Source organism: Eubalaena glacialis, chromosome 7 (assembly GCF_028564815.1).
Source record: "Eubalaena glacialis isolate mEubGla1 chromosome 7, mEubGla1.1.hap2.+ XY, whole genome shotgun sequence".
Taxonomy (NCBI): Eukaryota; Metazoa; Chordata; class Mammalia; order Artiodactyla; family Balaenidae; genus Eubalaena; species Eubalaena glacialis.
In genome coordinates, this window is record NC_083722.1 from 19,600,312 (window position 1) to 19,620,014 (window position 19,703).

At 42.3% G+C, this 19,703-nt stretch overlaps 1 protein-coding gene and 1 long non-coding RNA gene across 5 annotated transcripts in view; one reads left to right on the forward strand and one right to left on the reverse strand.

The window, feature by feature from the left end:
- Positions 1 to 12,718, reverse strand: part of DCDC2 (doublecortin domain containing 2) — a 167,787-nt gene extending 155,069 nt beyond the window's left edge. Inside the window, exons 1-3 of one of the 2 annotated variants that reach the window (XM_061195762.1) lie at positions 12,567 to 12,718; positions 11,573 to 11,960; positions 7,147 to 7,201 (exon numbers count right to left, since the gene is read on the reverse strand). In XM_061195762.1, the coding sequence (XP_061051745.1) occupies positions 7,147 to 7,201; positions 11,573 to 11,865 (348 nt within the window). In that variant the 5' untranslated portion in view covers positions 11,866 to 11,960; positions 12,567 to 12,718. Of the gene's footprint in view, positions 1 to 7,146; positions 7,202 to 11,572; positions 12,119 to 12,566 lie in introns of those variants that run through there. The other variant, XM_061195760.1, reaches the window with a different exon arrangement.
- Positions 12,572 to 19,703, forward strand: part of LOC133094971 (uncharacterized) — a 33,630-nt gene continuing 26,498 nt past the window's right edge. For all 3 annotated transcript variants that reach the window (XR_009701539.1, XR_009701538.1, XR_009701537.1), the window contains exon 1: positions 12,572 to 12,862. This is a non-coding gene — a long non-coding RNA (uncharacterized LOC133094971). The remainder of the gene's footprint in view (positions 12,863 to 19,703) is intronic.

Consider the following 19,703-nt stretch of genomic DNA (forward strand, 5'->3'; position numbering starts at 1 on the left):
GGATTTTAATTTGAAGATTTCTTTTTAAGACAGCAGTTCGGGACTTCCTTGGTGGCGCAGTGGTTAAGAATCTGCCTGCCAATGCAGGGGACATGGGTTCAATCCCTGGTCCAGGAAGATCCCACATGCCACGGAGCAACTAAGCCCGTGCACAACAACTACTGAGCCTGCGTGCCACAACTACTGAAGCCCGTGTGCCTAGAGCCTGTGCTCCACAACAAGAGAAGCCACTGCAAAGAGAAGCCCGCACACCGTAACGAAGAGTAGCCCCCAATCACCACAACTAGACAAAGCCTGCGTGCAGCAATGAAGACCCAACGCAGCCAAAAATAAATAAATAAATAAATAAATAAATTTATGAAAAAGAAAAAAAAAGAAAGAAAGAAAAGCAACTGGAGTGGGAGTAGAACAGAGAAGAGAATGGCAGAGGGAAAAAAAAGAAAGAGGAGGTCAAGAAGCAAGGTCAAAGACTAGAACCTGAACTGGCATATAAGACCAAGCTATTTTTAAGAATGAGGAAGTCTGATATTAAGTTTTGAGTTGTTGGCACTTCTAGATTACCTATAAAACCCACTCCATTTCTACAAACCATTGGTAAATTTCACCACACACAAACTTGTGGGAACGGGGTATTTGTGTGGACATCAATGAGAGGATTTCACCTCTGAGTTGGTGGGGCCTTAAACAATACAACCTGTACAGGAACAAGACAGTCCATGAACTCAGCTAATACTTTGGAAGCAGAAGCTCAAGCAAAGAACAAGACAGTCCATGAACTCAGCTAATACTTTGGAAGCAGAAGCTCAGGCAAAGAGGTGAGCATGAGGTAATAATCCCTGCAGGAATTCACAGAAGTCTTGGGAAGAATGTAGGACATTCCAAAGGCTAAGTAATGGAGGTTCAAGCCAATTTTATCTCGACCATAGGAGATGGACAACTCCAGCCATTATTCAGGTTACAACTAGCAGCTTAGGTGTTTATAACTCCAGGAAAATGGAACAAATTTTCCAGAAATTAGGAGTTTATTGCTCCTCAAAAATTAGTCCCATTATTTCCTGACCCATCATTGATAAAGTTCAAAAACTGTTTAGCCCTTAAAATGTGGGCTTTTGAGCCAAAGAAATCTACAAGTTCTACAACAAAGATCAATGTTGGTAGAGTTAAAAGTAAGGCATGGCAGGCAAGGAAGGCTAAAGAGTAGTCAACTCCATGAGGACAGGGGCCATGTTATTTGGTTCTCAGGTGACAAGCACAATGCCTGGCACATAGCAGTCACACAGTAAATCCATGTTAAATGAATAACATTCATTTAATATAGCTCCAAATTATACTAGAGACAATAAATGAATCACACAAAGGTTTAACTAAACTAATTTTATCCCTGAAACAAAAGCTAGATAGATAGTGGCCATGAAGACTTTTAAGTTATTTGAGACATCCCACCCATATGTGAAATGCAGAATCACCAGGCACGCTTGAGGCAAACAGATGTCTCCCTTAACTATGATAAGGAACATTCAACACTATAGAGAATTAAAACGACTACCAGCCTATTAATGCTAGGTACTATACAGAATTAGCAGACCTCCTAGGGACGTACACTCTAACAGACAGCTCTGACACATGTGTTAAAGCCTCATCAGTTGATGACTACCAACAACAGGAACAAATCTGTAGTCAGACAAAATCAGATTTATTGATTTGGTGCAGCGAGGGATGGCACTCAGAGAAAGCACAAAATGACGCTGAGAAAGACGGAGAAGGGAATCATCTTTTGTAAGGTTTGGGTTCTCGTTGAAGGATTCCAAGGAGGGTCTAAGGGAAGCCGATTCAGTTCTGGAGTGACTGCAGTTTTGAGGTGAAATTAGATGTGGGGATTAACTAGGGGTTGTTATGAGGTGAGGGCGATTTAGCAACTAAAGATGCCCAGTAGGGAATTCCCTGGTGGTCCAGTGGTTAGGATTCCACGCTTTCACTGCTGTGGCCCGGGTTCAATCCCTGGTCGGGGAACTAAGATCCCGCAAGCTGTGTGGCGCGGCCAAAAAATAAAAATAAAAAATAAAGATGACCAATAAAATATGAGAACAGCAAAGCAGGTCTGGAGTGTCAGCCGCAAGTAAGCATTAATCACTGAAAGGGAGGCCCTTATGGCATCTTATAGCTGCTGCATAACTGGGAGAAGCAGTGTTCTATGATAACTTTGCAGCTGGCCTGCTATGTGTCTGTCCTCCAAGCCTGACTAGTGGCAAGGCTGCCTTTGTTGCTTCTCCATCCAGCTGATTTTCACTCTGTCAGAGACAGGCTTTGATCTTTACACAGATACAAATATTAAATAATCCTCCTTAATCAAGTAGAAAGGGACATTCTCAAAACCTTAATCTAAGAGAAATGGGCCAAAAATAAAAGATTCTGTTATATTTAAAATCTTTTCAAAACTGGCTGACCCATAAACCTAATCCCATCTACCCTTCTTCAGTCCTCCAAGCATCCCCCTAGCCCAGCACATGTGCCCTGGATAATAATAGTTGGTTTACTTCCCTGTCTTCTCCCCTGGACTCCAAACTCCTAAAAAAGCAGAGAAGTGCTCATTTTATACCTGGTGACTCACAGCTCCCAGCGCATCCTAAGTGCTATGTAGCCAAGCTGTCTGCTTGTCTCCTCTGTCCAGAATGGCCCTATCCAACGCCTCTTACACAATGAAACAGATTTTGCTCTCTAAATAAGTATTAAAGAATGTCATAATCTAAAGGATTCACTACATGGATGAGACAGGGGAGAGCTGATCAGCCGATCAGCAACATCCACAACTCTAGGTCGAAGACGAAGGAAGCTTCCCTTGGAAGAGTTCACCGATGGCCTTGTTGCCACCTGATAAAGTCAAAAGCACTTGAAATAAACAGCTCAACGCAAATGGAGTTGAACCCCTACCAAACTGAATCGCTTATTATGCAGTACTGGAGATTTTCGTTTATGTCTTCTCAGCAAGACTGTAAATTCCTGGAGGTGAGAGGTTATATGTGTCTTGTTCATTCTGCTCCCCTGCTCTCTGCCTACCATGCTGCACAGTACGGGTGTTCAATCATGTGAAAGCAAAGTGGATAAAGCAGAAAAATAAGAAGACCCTCCTTCAGTTAAAGGGAAAGGGTAAAAGCACAATGCGGGCTGGTAAGCAAGAGGAAAGGTATCCCACATGCGGATCAGAGGCTCCCAGTGCATGAGGACAGAGGGCTCCATAGACGGCTTCCCTGAGAGAGGAAAGGAAGAAGCTGGTGAGTGGACTTGGAACGTGGAAACATAGAACGAGATCTGAAACTGGGCAGAGGGGGGGGGGAAAGGAAGCAGACAGAGGACTGGGAAGACATAAATAAGGAGATGAACTACCAAGGTCAGAAGATGAGAACACTGTCTTTATTAAAACCACCACCGATGCAGGGAAAGCGGGAAGAAAGATGAAAATATAGCTCAACACAATGACTGGGGAATAGAGGCAGGAGTCCAAGGGGGGGCCTAGAAGGTCTCTTTATCTGGATGTTATTAAAAGCAAGACCTGGTGTCGAGAGGTAAGGAAGGGCTCAGAGCCCACAGCGCAGCCCAACTTTGGAGCAGGTGCAAACCACCAGTCACCATTTTGCTTTTCTTTCTCCCATCTCCTTTTCCTTCGCTGTCTTTCCTCCACTTCCCCTCACCCTTCCTCCTGCTGCAAAAAGTGTTGGCCACATAAGACCACGTACTTCTTTCAGGTTAGTGGAACAGGTGCATTAGAGTTCTGCCTTTGTCTGTCCTGATGACATGGCTACAAAGAAGAAGAGGAATAGGACTAGCTGTCCTTTCAGTGTCTCTTCAAAGATGAGTTTCATGGCACAGAAGGGCAATGACAGAAACCACAGCAGAACCTGGAACGTCCAGATGACATGGCCATTCTCATTACGTGACCTGCAGTCAGCAAGTGGATACCACTGTGTCTAAACTATTAACTGTCTAAAGAACAAGCAAACTGTATTATAGACTTGGGCGGGGGGTGCTCCGGGAGGAGGAAAGGAATGCTGCTGACCCCCAGCACTCACTGGCTGGGTTTCCTACCACACGCGAAAACCTAGCCACAGCTGTGGTACCCAACGCCACAAGTCCTACAAAACCCCAACAAACGGCAAAAGTCCTTCTGTTATAACGTGCACTGTGAATAATCAGAATTCATATGCTTCAAGCAATTAGAAAAATTGAATCATCTACCTCAATGTGGTGGCTTTTATTAGGTAACCCCAACACTGAAAACTTAAACAATATGAAATACGTCAGATTTGAGGGAAATGTCCCCAGTTTTGATGAATAGGTAATTTTACTAACTCTTCATATTGAAACGTCTTTGAATAGACATTGTTTGTGCTACTACTGCATTGAAACTTCTTCTCTGAAACAACTCTAAACTCTCCAATTCTATGTATTCATATTCCCACTTCAAAATTATTTCTGTGAATCCCTCCCTGTGATTGGGAGAAAGATGTGTTATCTTCCTCAAAGAATAGCAGTCACCAACAGTATTTTACCAGGTGTGCACTCTTTTCTCAGTAGACACAAATGTTGAAAGGAAATCACCACCTTAGATCAAGAAAATAGAATCTATAATATTGTGAAAGGCCAGTGTCTGTCAAGTTTGTTCTCAAATTTTGAACATAGATTGTCCTCTAACTTATAAACTTGTGGAATTCTGAAAGTCTGATGGTTAATCACTTGTGAAAAAGAGAAAGGTATTTCTGCCCAGTAAGAATTACACACACAAAAGTGAGGTTCTCAGTTCAGCCTACAAAAGCCTTTCTGACTTGTGCTCCACCTAAAACAGCATCAATAAGACTTCAGAACCAACAGTGAAAGTGATATCTCTATGGGAAAATGCATTCAGAGTTCCTATTTTGGATGCCCGGAACCCAAAACTCTCCCTTTCTGGCAATGAAAACAGGGGTCCCCTTGCTCAAAGCAGGCTTAGCGTGTGGTCACGGTGTGGACTTTGGGGAGGAGGGTGTCTGTGCTGAAGATCAAGACTGGAAATGCATGGGACTTCCCTGGTCCAGTGGTTAGGACTCCTCACTTCCACTGCAAGGGGCACGGGTTTGACGCCTGGTGGGGGAACTAAGATTCTGCATGCCGTGCCGCGCGGCCGGAAAAAAAAAGACCGTAAATGCAAAGTGAGGGAAGTAAATACACTGCTGTCTAGACTGGGAGGGAAGGTTGAGGGGGACAAAAGTGGGAGAGTGGGGCTTGGGTGGGTGAGGGAAAGTGCTGAAGGTCACGGACAAACAGAACAGTTTCTCACCACCTCTTCCCACCTGCTCTGCGTCCCCAAAATGACCCCCTTTGGAAGACTGCGAGGGGAAGGACTGAGAAGAAATGAAAGGCTACAGCAGGATCCATGCAGTTAGAGCAAATGAGAAGGGGCAGGAACCACCAGTAAGAAGTAAAGCGGGAGAGATACAGTGTTCTAGAAGAGGGAGAGATGCTGTCTTCTAGTTTGAGATAAGGGGTGGATTTGTCACATGTAAGACGTGCATTCATAAATCAGAACCTTGTCTGTGTGGCCCGTGCACAGGCCCCAAGTAAAGAGAAATCAATAGTTACTGCTCCAAAGCGGAAGAACAATTAGCAAATTAAATTCACTAGAGTCCTTGTGAATGCTTCTTTTGTTAAGGATAATCTTTTTTTTTTTAAGTACATTCCAAAAATTTTTTGCACACCTCTTGCAATTTGCCAGACCCAATGTCTTCATCAAAGACACTGGAATCCAGAGTAAATATACGCTCATAATTTTTTTGGAATTCACACATTTCAAATCCTACTGCAGAAATTCGGCTTCAGTCACTAACTTCAATCAAGGTATTGATAGCTTACTTCAAGCGGTTGTGTGTCCTTCAAACAATACTATATCCAGAACTAATACACTAATGTCTTTTCTTACTACTTGCTACAGATATTAACTAGCAGTCATTCTTTACCTGTAACATAAGCACCACCTGAAAAATTTATATTTTTGTCTACGTTAAGCTATAAATCTTATCACTTTCATAAATAATCAACTTTTCATACATTGAAAATCAAAAATACAAACAATATTATTTTAAATAATGTCTGGGATTACCACGTTTTCCCACAAATTATTTGAATCATGAATTTAATCTTGCGTTATTAAAAACACTGCACAATTAAAATTTTTTCTTACGTAGTTTTTTTTTTTTTTTTCCCTAGCGAGACCAATTTGGTCCTGTTGGGCATAAACCCAGCATGGGAGGAAATGGCCAGAGCTGAGGAGTCTCCCTGGGGCTCTGCACTACAAATGAGGAAAAACTCCTTTTCCTGTTAGTCATTTCTTCACTGGCAGGACACACCCACTGGGAGCACTTGACTCTGTGGGGTCCAAATGGGAGGAGGGCAAGTCTGGCTGGTGAATAGAATCCCAATCTGGGTTTAACTATCATTTTCCCTGTCTCACTGGGACGTTTAAGGCTATTGCCTTAATTTTGTTTTTAATCTGTTTTTTCATCCATAGACTAAGGAATACATCCTATAGAATACCCACTAGAGATGATTCCACTAGGGATCCAGATGCTATGTGGAACATAGTGGAATGAATATCTATGTCACAAGACTCATTGCCAGTCTTCATGCAAGCTTCTGGTGACCACGCTCAAGTGAACTTTAATGCAAGTTAACATGGAGGTGTTTTCCTGATATCACAGGAAGTCTTAACAGGCTCCTTTGAAAGCCTCAGGGCCAGTCAGAGTGATCCTGGCCATTTCAGACATTGGACTGTCAGAAGCAAGTCAGGACAGGGGATGTAGTTTTGGCAAAGGTTGGTATCACGGTGCTCAGAATCTCTTCTCACTTGACAGGGAAAATCCCTATGGGTTTCAACCAGAGAACACGCAGCTAGAAAATGGGAGAATAAGAGCATGTTGTGTCTAGTCCTACACATCTGTGGACACCTACTCGGTCTGTTTGTTTCTGATAATGATCCACAGAAAGGGTTATCTTTGCCTTAAAACATCTAATGTCCTGTTTATATACATTAGACAATTTATCTCGATTAGAATGTCATCCAGATCTCTAAGACATACCATAAGAAACACAAAGCAGCACTGTTACTATTATTTGCATTACCTCCGTATTCACAACTTCCATTGGTCTTTTCTTGATTTCTCCTATGTCCAAGTAACTGGGGGAAAAAAAACAATAAGGGCTTCTTTTATTACTTTTGAATCAGCTATGTAAATGTCTTTTTAAAAATTATTGAAAAGTAAAGCTAGCCATAGGAAATACTTAAGCAAAAATCAATGGCTACTAATTAAAAGCCATTATAATAACAGGAACTGCTTTCAGGGCTGACACATGTCCATGCTAAACTTCAATGAAATTGAAGTCTTAGAAATACATACTGCCATTGGAGAACATTTTTCCCCACAATGGTCAGCTACTTACTATATATATGGTATTTCTTATTTTTATATCAATTTTGATATAAATAGTGGTTTGTGTGTAAAGCTGCTTAACAGTTCTATTAATCACAGACTTTAGGCCAAAGAAAGTAGTACTGATCCCATGCATTAGAGTAACAACTGTGAAAAGCTGGGAAATCTTTTTTCCTAGGAGAGCACTTTAATGATGCAGAAATGCTCAGCCATGTGGGATGGTTTAGGCATTGGTTCAGCTAAAATACAGATGGGTAAACTAGTTAACCTCTGGAGACCCCTATTATTCCATTACTATTTGCTACATATATTAACTAGTGATCATTCTTTAGCTATAGCATAAGCACAACCTAAAAACTTTATACCTTTGTCCACTTCAAGCTATCTGTCCATCACTGTGATCTCGTTCCACTGTGCTTCATACATAGAAGGTGCTAAATAAATGTTTTAATATTAAAAATCAATATAAATCTAGGATTTAATTTATAACCATAGATAGAAAGATAGATACATTCTCTACCTCAACTACCATAATTGCTGAGTTGCCAAAAATGTTTATATTAGAATTAATTTTGGCTATGTTTTATTTTGTTGTTTTTTGGATAGAACGCTTTAGTTAATCCATACCTCTGGAAATTATCATGTATTTCTCTTACATAAACAGTATTATACAAGACAGTGAAAATTCTCCCCCTGCTTAACAATAAAATGGGTCTTTCGGAAATCTTCAGGGACTGATTTCTGACATAACAATAAAACATTCTAACTGTCATGTGCAGGAAAGTGATTTCAGATCCACATGTAGTAGAGTCAACGTCCCAAAATGCATAAGGAAAACTCTGGGGAAAATAACAATCTCTAGAATTCTCTGCCATAAAATAAAGGTTTAATAGCTACCTGAAGTTTAATCACCATTTCAAAAATATTAGAAGAAATATGAGTAAAAGATACGCAAGAACAATGTTGATCATTTTCATTTGAAAAATATTTTTCCACCATTGCTGTCTTCCCCAACATCAATTAGGGTCTACGTGGCATGAATTACCCTCAATATCTTTTGGGCTTTCTTTTGTTCTGCCAGTTTCTTCATTTGTTATGTAAACTTAAAACTGCAAAGCTTCAAATATATTCAGCATTTAAATCTTCTTGGCTTCTATCATTATAACCATAGATATTACCACTTTAACACAAATAAATATTCATTTGTCAGCATGGAAAATTAACCATGGACACTGTTATAACAAACTCAGGGTTTTTGTGTGTGAGTTAAAAGCAAAAATAACCATGCAAATCTCTTTTATTTATATATATATATATATATATATATATATATATATATATATATATATATATATATATATATAAAGAGTGATCTGAAGTGCACTTTCTATTTGGTTTGGAACTGTACCTGTTTTTATCTTTTGAGTTGGTAGCACTAAATAAACAAAAGAGAATACGAATTATTAAAGTGAGTCTGGAATTGCAGATTTACATTCCCATGAAATTGCTTCATATGAAAATCATTTAATTTAAAAAATTAACGAAGTATATGATGAAAGGAACTGGATACAGAGATGCTTTGCATTTATAACACTTCATTGTTTACAAAACACATTCACATCCATACCATTTACTTTCTACAACAAGACTGTGAGGTAGGAATGGTTATGTTCCTTTTCTGCATTAGGAAACTGACTAGCTGTGTCAAGTGAATTGCACAAGGATGCAGAGCTAATAAACAGCTCAAACACAAGTCTCCTGACTCTCAGCTTTAAGTTCTAAGTTATTTTGAAGTACAGTTTCATTTGGCTCTTTTCTAAGGAAGTTAGACAAAGCATACTAAAGGAGGTTTCAGGGAAGGGAAACTAAATCCAAATGTATCCCTCACCTCCCATAAAAAGAACATCTGGCATAACAAAAAAGCAGAACACCTAGAACTCAATTTAAACAAACTTACACAAGCTAGGATTATATTAGATAATGTTAGTGGTACTTGGGAAAATAGTTCTACACAGTTAAAATCAGAACTCACAAGCATAGATTTTATGGTAAAGGTATTTTTTTTGCCTTCCTGCGGTCCAAGCTGAATTTTAATTAAAATATTATATAAAAAACTATGGGGGGAAAAAAACCTATGGAATATAGACTTACCATACAATCCAGCAATTCCACTCCTAGGTATATACCCAAAGAGAAATGAAAACTTATACATACCCAAATAATGAAAACTTGTATATACCCAAAGAGAAATGAAAATGTTCATAGCAGCATTATTCATATTAGCCAAAAGTGAAGCAATCCAAATATCCATCAACTGATTAACGGATAAACACAAGGTGGTATAGCCATATCATGGAATATTATTCAACAGTAAAAAGAATGAAGTACTGATACATACTATAACATGATAAGCCTTGAAAACATTATGCTAAGTGAAAGAAGACAGAAACACAAAAGGTATGGTTCCTTTCACAGGCATACCTCATTTTATTGCACTTAACAGATATTGCATTTTTTTACAAATTGAATCAGGTTTGTGGCCACCCTGCATGGAGCAAATCTATCAGCGCCATTTTTTCCAACAGCATTTGCTCACTTCATGTCTCTGTGTCACATTTTGGTAATTCTTGCAATATTTCACACTTGTTCATTATATTATATTTGTTATGGTAATCTGTGATCAGTGATCTTTGATGTTACTACTATGACTTGCTAAGGGCTCAAATGATGATTAGCATTTTTTAGCAATAAAGTATTTTTTAAATAAGGCATGTACTTTTTTTTAGACATAATGTTATTATTGCACACATAATAGACTACAGCATAGTGTAAGCATAACTTTTATATACACTGGGAAACCAAAAAACTCCTGTGACTTGCTTTAGTGCAATATTCACTTTATTGCAGTGGTCTGGAACAGAACTTGCAATATCTCCGAGGTATGCCTGTATATAAAATGTCCAGAATAGACAAATCTATAGAGACAGGGAAACTAACCACAACTGATTAGTGGTTACTAGAGGATGGGGAGAAGGAGAAACTGAGAAGGTACAGGGTTTCTTTTTGGAGTAATGGAAATGTTCTAATATTAGTTTGTGGTTATGGCGGCAAAACTCTATGAATATACTAAAAACCACTGTAGTTTATGTTATGTGAAATATATCTCAGTAAAGCTATAAAAAAAAAACCCTATGGAATATTAAATTCTACCTGTCATACAGTACCCACCCCCACGAGGAATAATTTCTCTCAACTCCCATATAACTTTAACTATTTTTCTAATTGCACTCATTCTTTTGTACTTTGCATTAAAATTACTGGTGTGCATGTAGTCTGTCTCCTGTTAGATTGTGAACTCCAAAAGACAAGGAGTCCTGTCTTATGTTTGTTCCCTTCAGAGACCTAAGCACAGTTTGCTGATTCACTGAACGCCCACAGTAAGTGAGTGCCCTGCCAGGAACTGGGGATAAGCACCACTAACGACCCCTGTCCTTGAAGGTTTAACCATCAAGTACCTGGTGACAGACATGGAGACAAATACAGTAAGCCAGTAAACTTTTCCAAGCATTAAGGAAATAACATAAACGTGCAGGAGGTGGGAGGAGGGTCACAAAGTGGGGTGTGGTCAGTTCTACTTGGAATTGAAAGGTTGAAAGCACTTTTCTTCACGGGTGACAATACTTCCAAGTGATTTTTAAGAAGTCTTTATTTAAACTAAAATGATAGGTTCCAACATTGTAAATCAACTATACTCCAACAAAAATTAAAATGATAGGTTCCAAGCAAAAGTGGAAAGAGAAAAAGCAGAACAGAAAATGCCAAATATCTAACATGACGTTTGTGTTACTCTTTCCAAATAGCTAGTCACGAAACACTTTTTTTTTTTATTCCCACTCCTTATACACACATTTAAAGTCTGTTACTACTGCTCCGTACGTGAACTTTCTTTTCCAATCACACTTTCAACCTCTGACCCCAGCTGCAGCGGGAGCCTTGAGTGCCATCAACCCGCACAGTCACAGCCCCTGAGCGCACCGAGGTGTGGGGTGAGGCGGGGGTTATTCTATTCCACCTTAGAACCCTCTGAAATGACGGGCGGTGGGGATAGAAGGACTCACTTGAGTTTCTTGAAGGCTTCCTGGCCCCCAGCCACGTAGTTGCCCCCGCTCTGGATCTGGTCTAGCTTCCGGATGCGGTGCCCGGCCCGCGGGGTGTAGATGTTCCTGACGGCCCCAAAGGGCGCCTGAACGCCGCCCGTCACCTCCTTGAGGAAGACGTCGAAGCTGGACACCTTCTTCTCGTGGAAGACGAAACGGCGCCCCGCGAAGAAGGGGTCCCCGTTGCGGTACACCAGCACGCTCTTCACGACCGGCTGAGACAGGTGGCTGGACCTGGCGCTGGTGCCGCTCATCTTCCCCACGGCACGCCGCTCCGGCTCGCTTCTCAGCGGGGAGGCACCTCCGCTGCCCCAGCGGCCTCACGGCACACGCGGCGCGGGGTCGCGTCCTGAAACGAATGGGCAACAGACAAGCTCACGGGTAAAGGCAAAGCAACTGCGTATGCCCGGCGTTCACCCCGCGAAGACCCTGCAGCTGCAGGACACGTTCAAGTAGTTCACCAGAGTCTGCACAGCCAATCAGCAATCGCGCTGCACGCACGACACCTGTTTCACTCGCTACCGGCAGAATCAAGGCGTAACCACCTCTGCACAGGAGCCGCGCGGGGGGCTTGAAACAGGCAAACTTCGTGCGCCCGGGAGGGAGGTGGGAACACACACACATACACACACACACACACGAATTATAAAATTATAAATGTGATGAAACTTCTTTCCTCGCCTGGCTCTCTCCCCTCTCAATCTTCTGTTTGTTCCCAAAGTAATTAGGGTTCTGGCTGGAATTGCCCAGATTTTTCTTTGCCGAGAAATAAATGCCTAAAGTGCATTGAGAGAGTTTCCCAGACCCCTCACCCCTCCCCAGATGACCTGCACCGCCCCGCGGCGAAGCTCCCATGGGCATCGTTTGAACACATAGGGCAGAGGCAGGCAATCGAGTCCCAAGGCGGGGGGTAGTGGGTGGGGTCCCGGGAGGCGCCCGCGGCCGGAGTACCTACCGACACCCGAGGCCCAGTGGGGGGAGGGGCGGCTCGGTCCGGGCGGGGCAGGGCCGGGGCAGGGGCGCCGCGGTGAACTCGGCGGCGGCCGCGCGTCGTTCCCGCTGTTCCTCCAGCTGCCGTTTCCTCTGCGGGCCTCCCTCACCCGGGGCGCGGGGGGGGGGGACGGAGTTGTTATTTCTCGCCGTTTCCATAGCAACTGCAGCCACGCGCAGGGAGCGGAATCAGTGAACTAGGCCTGGCGCGCTCCTGGATCCCTCGGGGTTTGCCCGCAGCCTCCGGCAGAGACTCGAGAAGTGAGTGTTTTGGGGGTAAGAAGGGGAAGCCTGGGAGTCATTATCATGCAGTCACTCTATAAATGGACGCCTACTGGGTGCCAGGCTCTGTGTTTGAAGTTGCGGGATACAGCGGCATAGAAAAAAATCTAATATTTTGAAGTGCCTACCATATGCGTAGCTTTATGCCGAGAAAAGGTTGCCTCAAGAAGGCTAAGTGGCTCTCGGTGACCAAGAGCCCACATCCATGCTGTTTGTATAGATTGGATCGGTGTACCGTAAGATGGGGGAGAGGAGCTTTGAGAACTTCAGTGAAGAAGTGCTTTGTCCAAGCTACTCTGGGACACATATTGTGGAAGCAGGAAAATTCTCTTTAAAAAGTTGAAATCTTCCAGCTCATCTCTCCCAGTGTTCCTTTGTTCCTCGTAAGACGTCCCTACTATGTGTCATGTGCAAATTTCATTACTGGCTGTTCCTAATTCTTCATCTATGAATAAAAATAATGTTAATAATAACTACCATTATGGTAGTTAACTACCATAATGGTAGTTAATAACTACCATTAATTGAACACTTACCATGTGCATTGTGTTAAGCACTTTAGATTATCTAATTTAATTAGATTATCTAATTTAATGTTCACAGCCTTCAGAGGTAAATATTCTCTCCTCAGATGAGGAAACTGAGGCGTAGAGAAACAGAAGAAATTCACCTCAGGTCGTGTGGGAAAATTCAAACCCAGTCTTCTGTGATTCCAGGACCACCTTAACCACCATGTCATACCAATCTGAGAGATGAATGTATGGGACATTGCAGTCTGGGGCAGAAATGTTATTATTAAAGTTACTTAATACATCAATGCCTTAAAAGTTAACAGTTTTCAAAAGAAGATTAAAGAGAAGAGAACAATACAGAGGGAAAGTAGAAGAAGGAAATTTTGTGAGCTGGTTGTGAAGAATACACAGGTTGAGGGAATGGATGGGGAAAATATCTGTGGGGATGTGCTACCAAGTAGGTGAATAGGAGAGAAAACCTGTTTTGAGGGATGAAAGGCAGTAAATCAAGCCACCCCCAGACCACCTAAACCTCCCTACCATCCATACCCATACCAGCCCAGAGCAAAATAAAAACATGTGGCCTCTTGTTCAAAAATTACGAATTTCAAGATGGTGGCCACAGAACAATAAACTAAGCACAAGGGTCTTCTGAGTGTGAAGCCTTGTCATCAGCCCATGAAGCAGCCCCACATCTGTATTCTGATGCCTCCCCCAACACTATCTCCAGTCCAGATTTGTCTCCTGAGCCCAGACTCATTTATCCATTTGCCTCTTAGACAGTGATATGGTGATAAATGTTTAACTGCTGGTTTGCAGGGTGGGGAAAGCCTTGATTCACAGCACTTGCCAACTTTTGTAGTTTAAATAGTGCAAACAAGGCCCATTTCCAGCTCCAATCTGACATCACTGAAAGCATGAGATGTGCAGTAGCATGTATGGTATTTCCACCATTCAGATACAATAGACATATAACCTCAGAGATAATAGTAAAATGGAGGTGGTGATGAGTTTTGAGTAGTTATTATCTTTATTTTTAATGTAATTTATTTAATTGTATATTTATGCAATGACCATGTTTAAAATTGCTGGAAATTTAACAATTGAGTCGGGGCTTCCCTGGTGGCACAGTGGTTAAGAATCCGCCTGCCAATGCAGGGGACACGGTTCAAGCCCTGGTCCGGGAGGATCCCACATGCCGTGGAGCAGCTAAGCCCGCGAGCCACCACTACTGAGCCTGTGTGCCACAACTACTGAAACCCTCGCACCTAGAGCCCGTGCTCCACAAGAGAAGCCACCACAATGAGAAGCCCGTGCACCAGGCTTGACTATATTTAACTATGGCAGAGAAACAACAACAGAAATAGTCATATATTTGCAGTCTTTCTCTCTGCTCCTTTTGCATGCTGAATTTGTGTTAGAGCTCTTCTCTGTTATACAGAATCCCAACACAGCAAAGGGAGAAGGATTTCAGAAGCCAGAAAAGTTAGATAAACACTGATCATGGTTATCATCAAAAAGACCACAAATAGCAAATGTTGGTGGGGATGTGGAGAAGAGGGAACCCTTGTGCATTGCTGGTGGAAAAGTAAATTGGTGCAGCCACTGGAGAAAACAGTATGGAGATTTCTCAAAACACTAAAAAAAAACACTAATTCGAAAAAATACATGCACCCCAATGTTCACAGCAGCATTGTATACAATAACCACGCTATAGAAGCAACCCAAGTGTCCATCAACAGACAGCTGGATTAAGAAAAGATGATCAACAAAGCTAAATGTTGGTTCTTTGAAAAGATTTATAAAATCAACACAACTCTGGTGAGATTAATTAAAAGAATGATAGCATAAAGAACAATGGTAAAAAAGGAAAAGGTGGGACGTGCTGTATATGCCACAGACCTTTAAAAGATAATAAGATTGATACCATGATCAACTTTATGCCAATAAACTTAAAAAAGAATGAAATGGACATAGTCTTAAACATAAATAACTTCCCAAATCTGATTAAAACAAAAACAACTAACAGGACCCAAATGACTTCACTGGCAATTTCACTGGTGACTTCTGCCAAACATTTAAGGAACTATAATTTCAGTCTAACGCCAAATCTTTCAGAAGCTAGCATAACTTTTATACCAAAATCTTGCAAGAACAATATAAAATGAAAATTACATAAATGCAAAAATTCTAAGCTAAATACTAGGAAACAATAACCATGAAGATATACCATAACTAAATTGGATTTATGCCAGGAATGCAAAGTTGGTTTGACATAAGAAAGAGCCATTAATTTAATTCTGCATGTTATAGATTAAGGGAGAAAATCAGATGATTATGATTTTGGATTTAATATGGATTAAGGGGACTTCCCTGGCGGTTCAGTGGTTGAGACTCTGTGCTTCCACTGCAGGGGGCATGGGTTTGATCCCTGGTCAGGGAACTAAGATCCTGCATGCTGCACAGCACAGCCAAAAATAAAACATAAATAAATAAATAAATAAATATGGATTAAAATTAAGAATTTATGTTCAAAGAAAGAAACCAGAAACAGAGAAAAAAGCCACAAACTAGGAGGTGATATTTATAAAATATATAACCAATAAAGGACTACTACTGAGAATATATGAACTATTCAGTATCCAAAAGGTAAAGAAAAAAACCCTAACTCAACTTTTTAAATGGGCAAAAGATTCAGACAGCCTCTTAACAAAGGAGGAAATCTAAATTACCAATAAACATATGAAAAGATGTTTAGCTTCATTAGAAATCAGAGAAATTCTAATTAAAACCTCCAAGATTTTGCCCCCAGATTGGCAAAAATTAAGATATGACAAACCAAAGTCATCGAGAATGGAAAGCAACAGGAACTCTCATCCACCACTGGTGAGACTATAACCTAGAACAACCACTTAGAACCAGCATTTCTTCTACATTCTAAATACCCTAGAAAAACTCCTGCACATGGTACATCAGGAGACATCTACAAGAAAGTGTGTAGAAGTATTTCTCATATTAAGAAAAGAGACAAGAGGGAGGGGCAAGATGGCGGAAGAGTAAGACGCGGAGATCACCTTCCTCCCCACAGATACATGAGAAATACATCTACACGTGGAACTGCTCCTACAGAACACCCACTGAACGCTGGCAGAAGACGTCAGACCTCCCAAAAGGCAAGAAAATCCCCACGTACTTGGGTAGGGCAAAAGAAAAAAGAAATAACAGAGACAAAAGAATAGGGACGGGACCTGCACCAGTGGGAGGGAGCTGTGAAGGAGGAAAGGTTTCCACACACTAGGAAGCCCCTTCGTGGGCAGAGACTGCGGGTAGCAGAGGGGGGAAGCTTCGGAGCCACGGAGGAGAGCGCAGCCACATTGGTGCGGAGGGCAAAGCGGAGATTCCCGCACAGAGGAGCGGTGCCGACCAGCACTCACCAGCCCGAGAGGCTTGTCTGCTCAGCCGCCGGGGCGGGCGGGGCCTGGGAGCTGGGGCTCGGGCTTCGGTGCTAGCCGGGAGGGAGTCCGGGAAAAAGACTGCAGCTGCCAAAGAGGCAAGAGAATTTTTCTTGCCTCTTTGTTTCGCGGCGCGCAAGGAGAGGGGATTCAGAGCGCCGCCTAAACGAGCTCCAGAGACGGGCGCGAGCCGCGGCTATCAGCGCGGATCCCACAGCAACAGGGACGCAGAGGGAAAAACGGAGAGATTCCCGCACAGAGGCTCGGCGCCGAGCAGCACTCACCAGCCCGAGAGGCTTGTCTGCTCACCCACCGGGGCGGGCGGGGGCTGGGAGCTGAGGCGCGGGCTTCGGTCGGATCCCAGGGAGAGGACTGGGGTTGGCTGCGTGAACACAGCCTGAAGGGTCTAGCGCACCACAACTAGCCGGGAGGGTGCACGAGAAAAAGTCTGCAGCTGCCGAAGAGGCAGGAGACTTTTTCTTGCCTCTTTGTTTCGCGGCGTGCAAGGAGAGGGGATTCAGAGCGCCACTTAAACGAACTCCAGAGACGGGCGCGAGCCGCGGCTATCAGCACGGACCCCAGAGACGGGCATGAGACGCTAAGGCTGCTGCTGCCGCCACCAAACAGCCTGTGGGCGAGCACAGGTCATTCTCCACACCGCCCCTCCCGGGAGCCTGTGCAGCCCGCCACGGCCAGGCTCCCGTAATCCGGGGACAACTTCCCCGGGAGAGCGCACGGCGCGCCTCAGGCTGCTGCAACGTCACGCCGGCTTCTGCCGCCGCAGGCTCGCCCCGCCTCCTCCGTACCGCTCCCTCCCCCCGGCTTGACTGAGCCAGAGCCCCCGAATCAGCTGCTCCTTTAACCCCGTTCTGTCTGGGCGGGGAACAGACGCCCTCAGGGGACCTACATGCAGAGGCGGGTCCAAATCCAAAGCTGAACCCCGGGAGCTGTACGAACAAAGAAGAGAAAGGGAAATTTCTCCCAGCAGCCTCAGAAGCAGCGGATTAAAGCTCCACAAACAACTTGATGTACCTGCATCTGTTGAATACCTGAATAGACAACGAATCATCCCAAATTTAGGAGATGGACTTTGGGAGCAGGATATATTAACTTTTCCCCTTTTCCTTTTTTTTGTGAGTGTAGATGTGTATGCTTCTGGGTGAGATTTTGTCTGTATAGCTTTGCTCTCACCGTTAGTCCTAGGGTTAGGTCCGTCGTTTTTTTGTTTTTTTTTTTTTTTTTTTGGCTTAAAAAAATTTTTTTTTCCCTAATAAATGTTTTCTTAATAATTTTTTCCTTATTTTCTATTTTTAAAAAAAATTTTTAATAAGTTTTTTCATATTTTTTATTTTAAAAAATTAAAAAATTTTTTTTCTTAATAAATTTTTTCTAAATAATTTTTTTCTTATTTTTAGTATAAAAAATTAATAAATCTATTTTTAAAAATTAAAAAAAAATTTTTTTTTCTTAATAAATTTACTCTTAATAATTTTTTTTCTTATTTTTTATTATAATTGCTTTATTTTATTTTATTTTATCCTCTTTTTTTCTTTCTTTCCATTTTTTCTCCCTTTTATTCTGAGCCGTGTGGATGAAAGGCTCTTGGTGCTCCAGCCAGGCATCAGGGCTGTGCCTCTGAGGTGGGAGAGCCAACTTCAGGACACTGGTCCACAAGAGACCTCCCAGCTCCACGTAATACTAAACGGCGAAAATCTCTCACAGATCTCCATCTCAACATCAAGACCCAGCTTCACTCAACGACCAGCAAGCTACAGTGCTGGACACCCTATGCCAAACAACTAGCAAGAGAGGAACACAGCCCCATCCATTAACAGAGAGGCTGCCTAAAATCATAATAAGGCCACAGACACCCCAAAACACACCACCAGACGTGGACGAACCCACCAGAAAGACAACATCCAGCCTCATCCACCAGAACACAGGCACTAGTTCCCTCCACCAGGAAACCTACACAACCCACTGAACCAACCTTAGCCACTGGGGACAGATACCAAAAACAACGGGAACTACGAACCTGCAGCCTGTGAAAAGGAGACCCCAAACACAGTAAGATAAGCAAAATGAGAAGACAGAAAAACACACAGCAGATGAAGGAGCAGGGTCAAAACACACCAGACCTAACAAATGAAGAGGAAATAGGTAGTCTACCTGAAAAAGAATTCAGAATAATGATAGTAAGGATGATCCAAAGTCTTGGAAATAGAATAGACAAAATGCAAGAAACATTTAACAAGGACGTAGAAGAACTAAAGAGGAATCAAGAAACGATGACAAGCACAATAAATGAAATTAAAAATACTCTAGATGGGATCAATAGCAGAATAACTGAGGCAGAAGAACGGATAAGTGACCTGGAAGATAAAATGGTGGAAATAACTACTGCAGACCAGAATAAAGAAAAAAGAATGAAAAGAACTGAGGACAGTCTCAGAGACCTCTGGGACAACATTAAACGCACCAACATTCGAATTATAGGGGTCCCAGAAGAAGAAGAGAAAAAGAAAGGGACTGAGAAAATATTTGAAGAGATTATAGTTGAAAACTTCCCTAATATGGGAAAGGAAATAGTTAATCAAGTCCTGGAAGCACAGAGAGTCCCATACAGGATAAATCCAAGGAGAAACACACCAAGACACATATTAATCAAACTATCAAAAATTAAATATAAAGAAAACATATTAAAAGCAGCAAGGGAAAAACAACAGATAACACACAAGGGCATCCCCATAAGGTTAACAGCTGATCTTTCAGCAGAAACGCTGCAAGCCAGAAGGGAGTGGCAGGATATACTTAAAGTGATGAAGGAGAAAAACCTACAACCAAGATTACTCTACC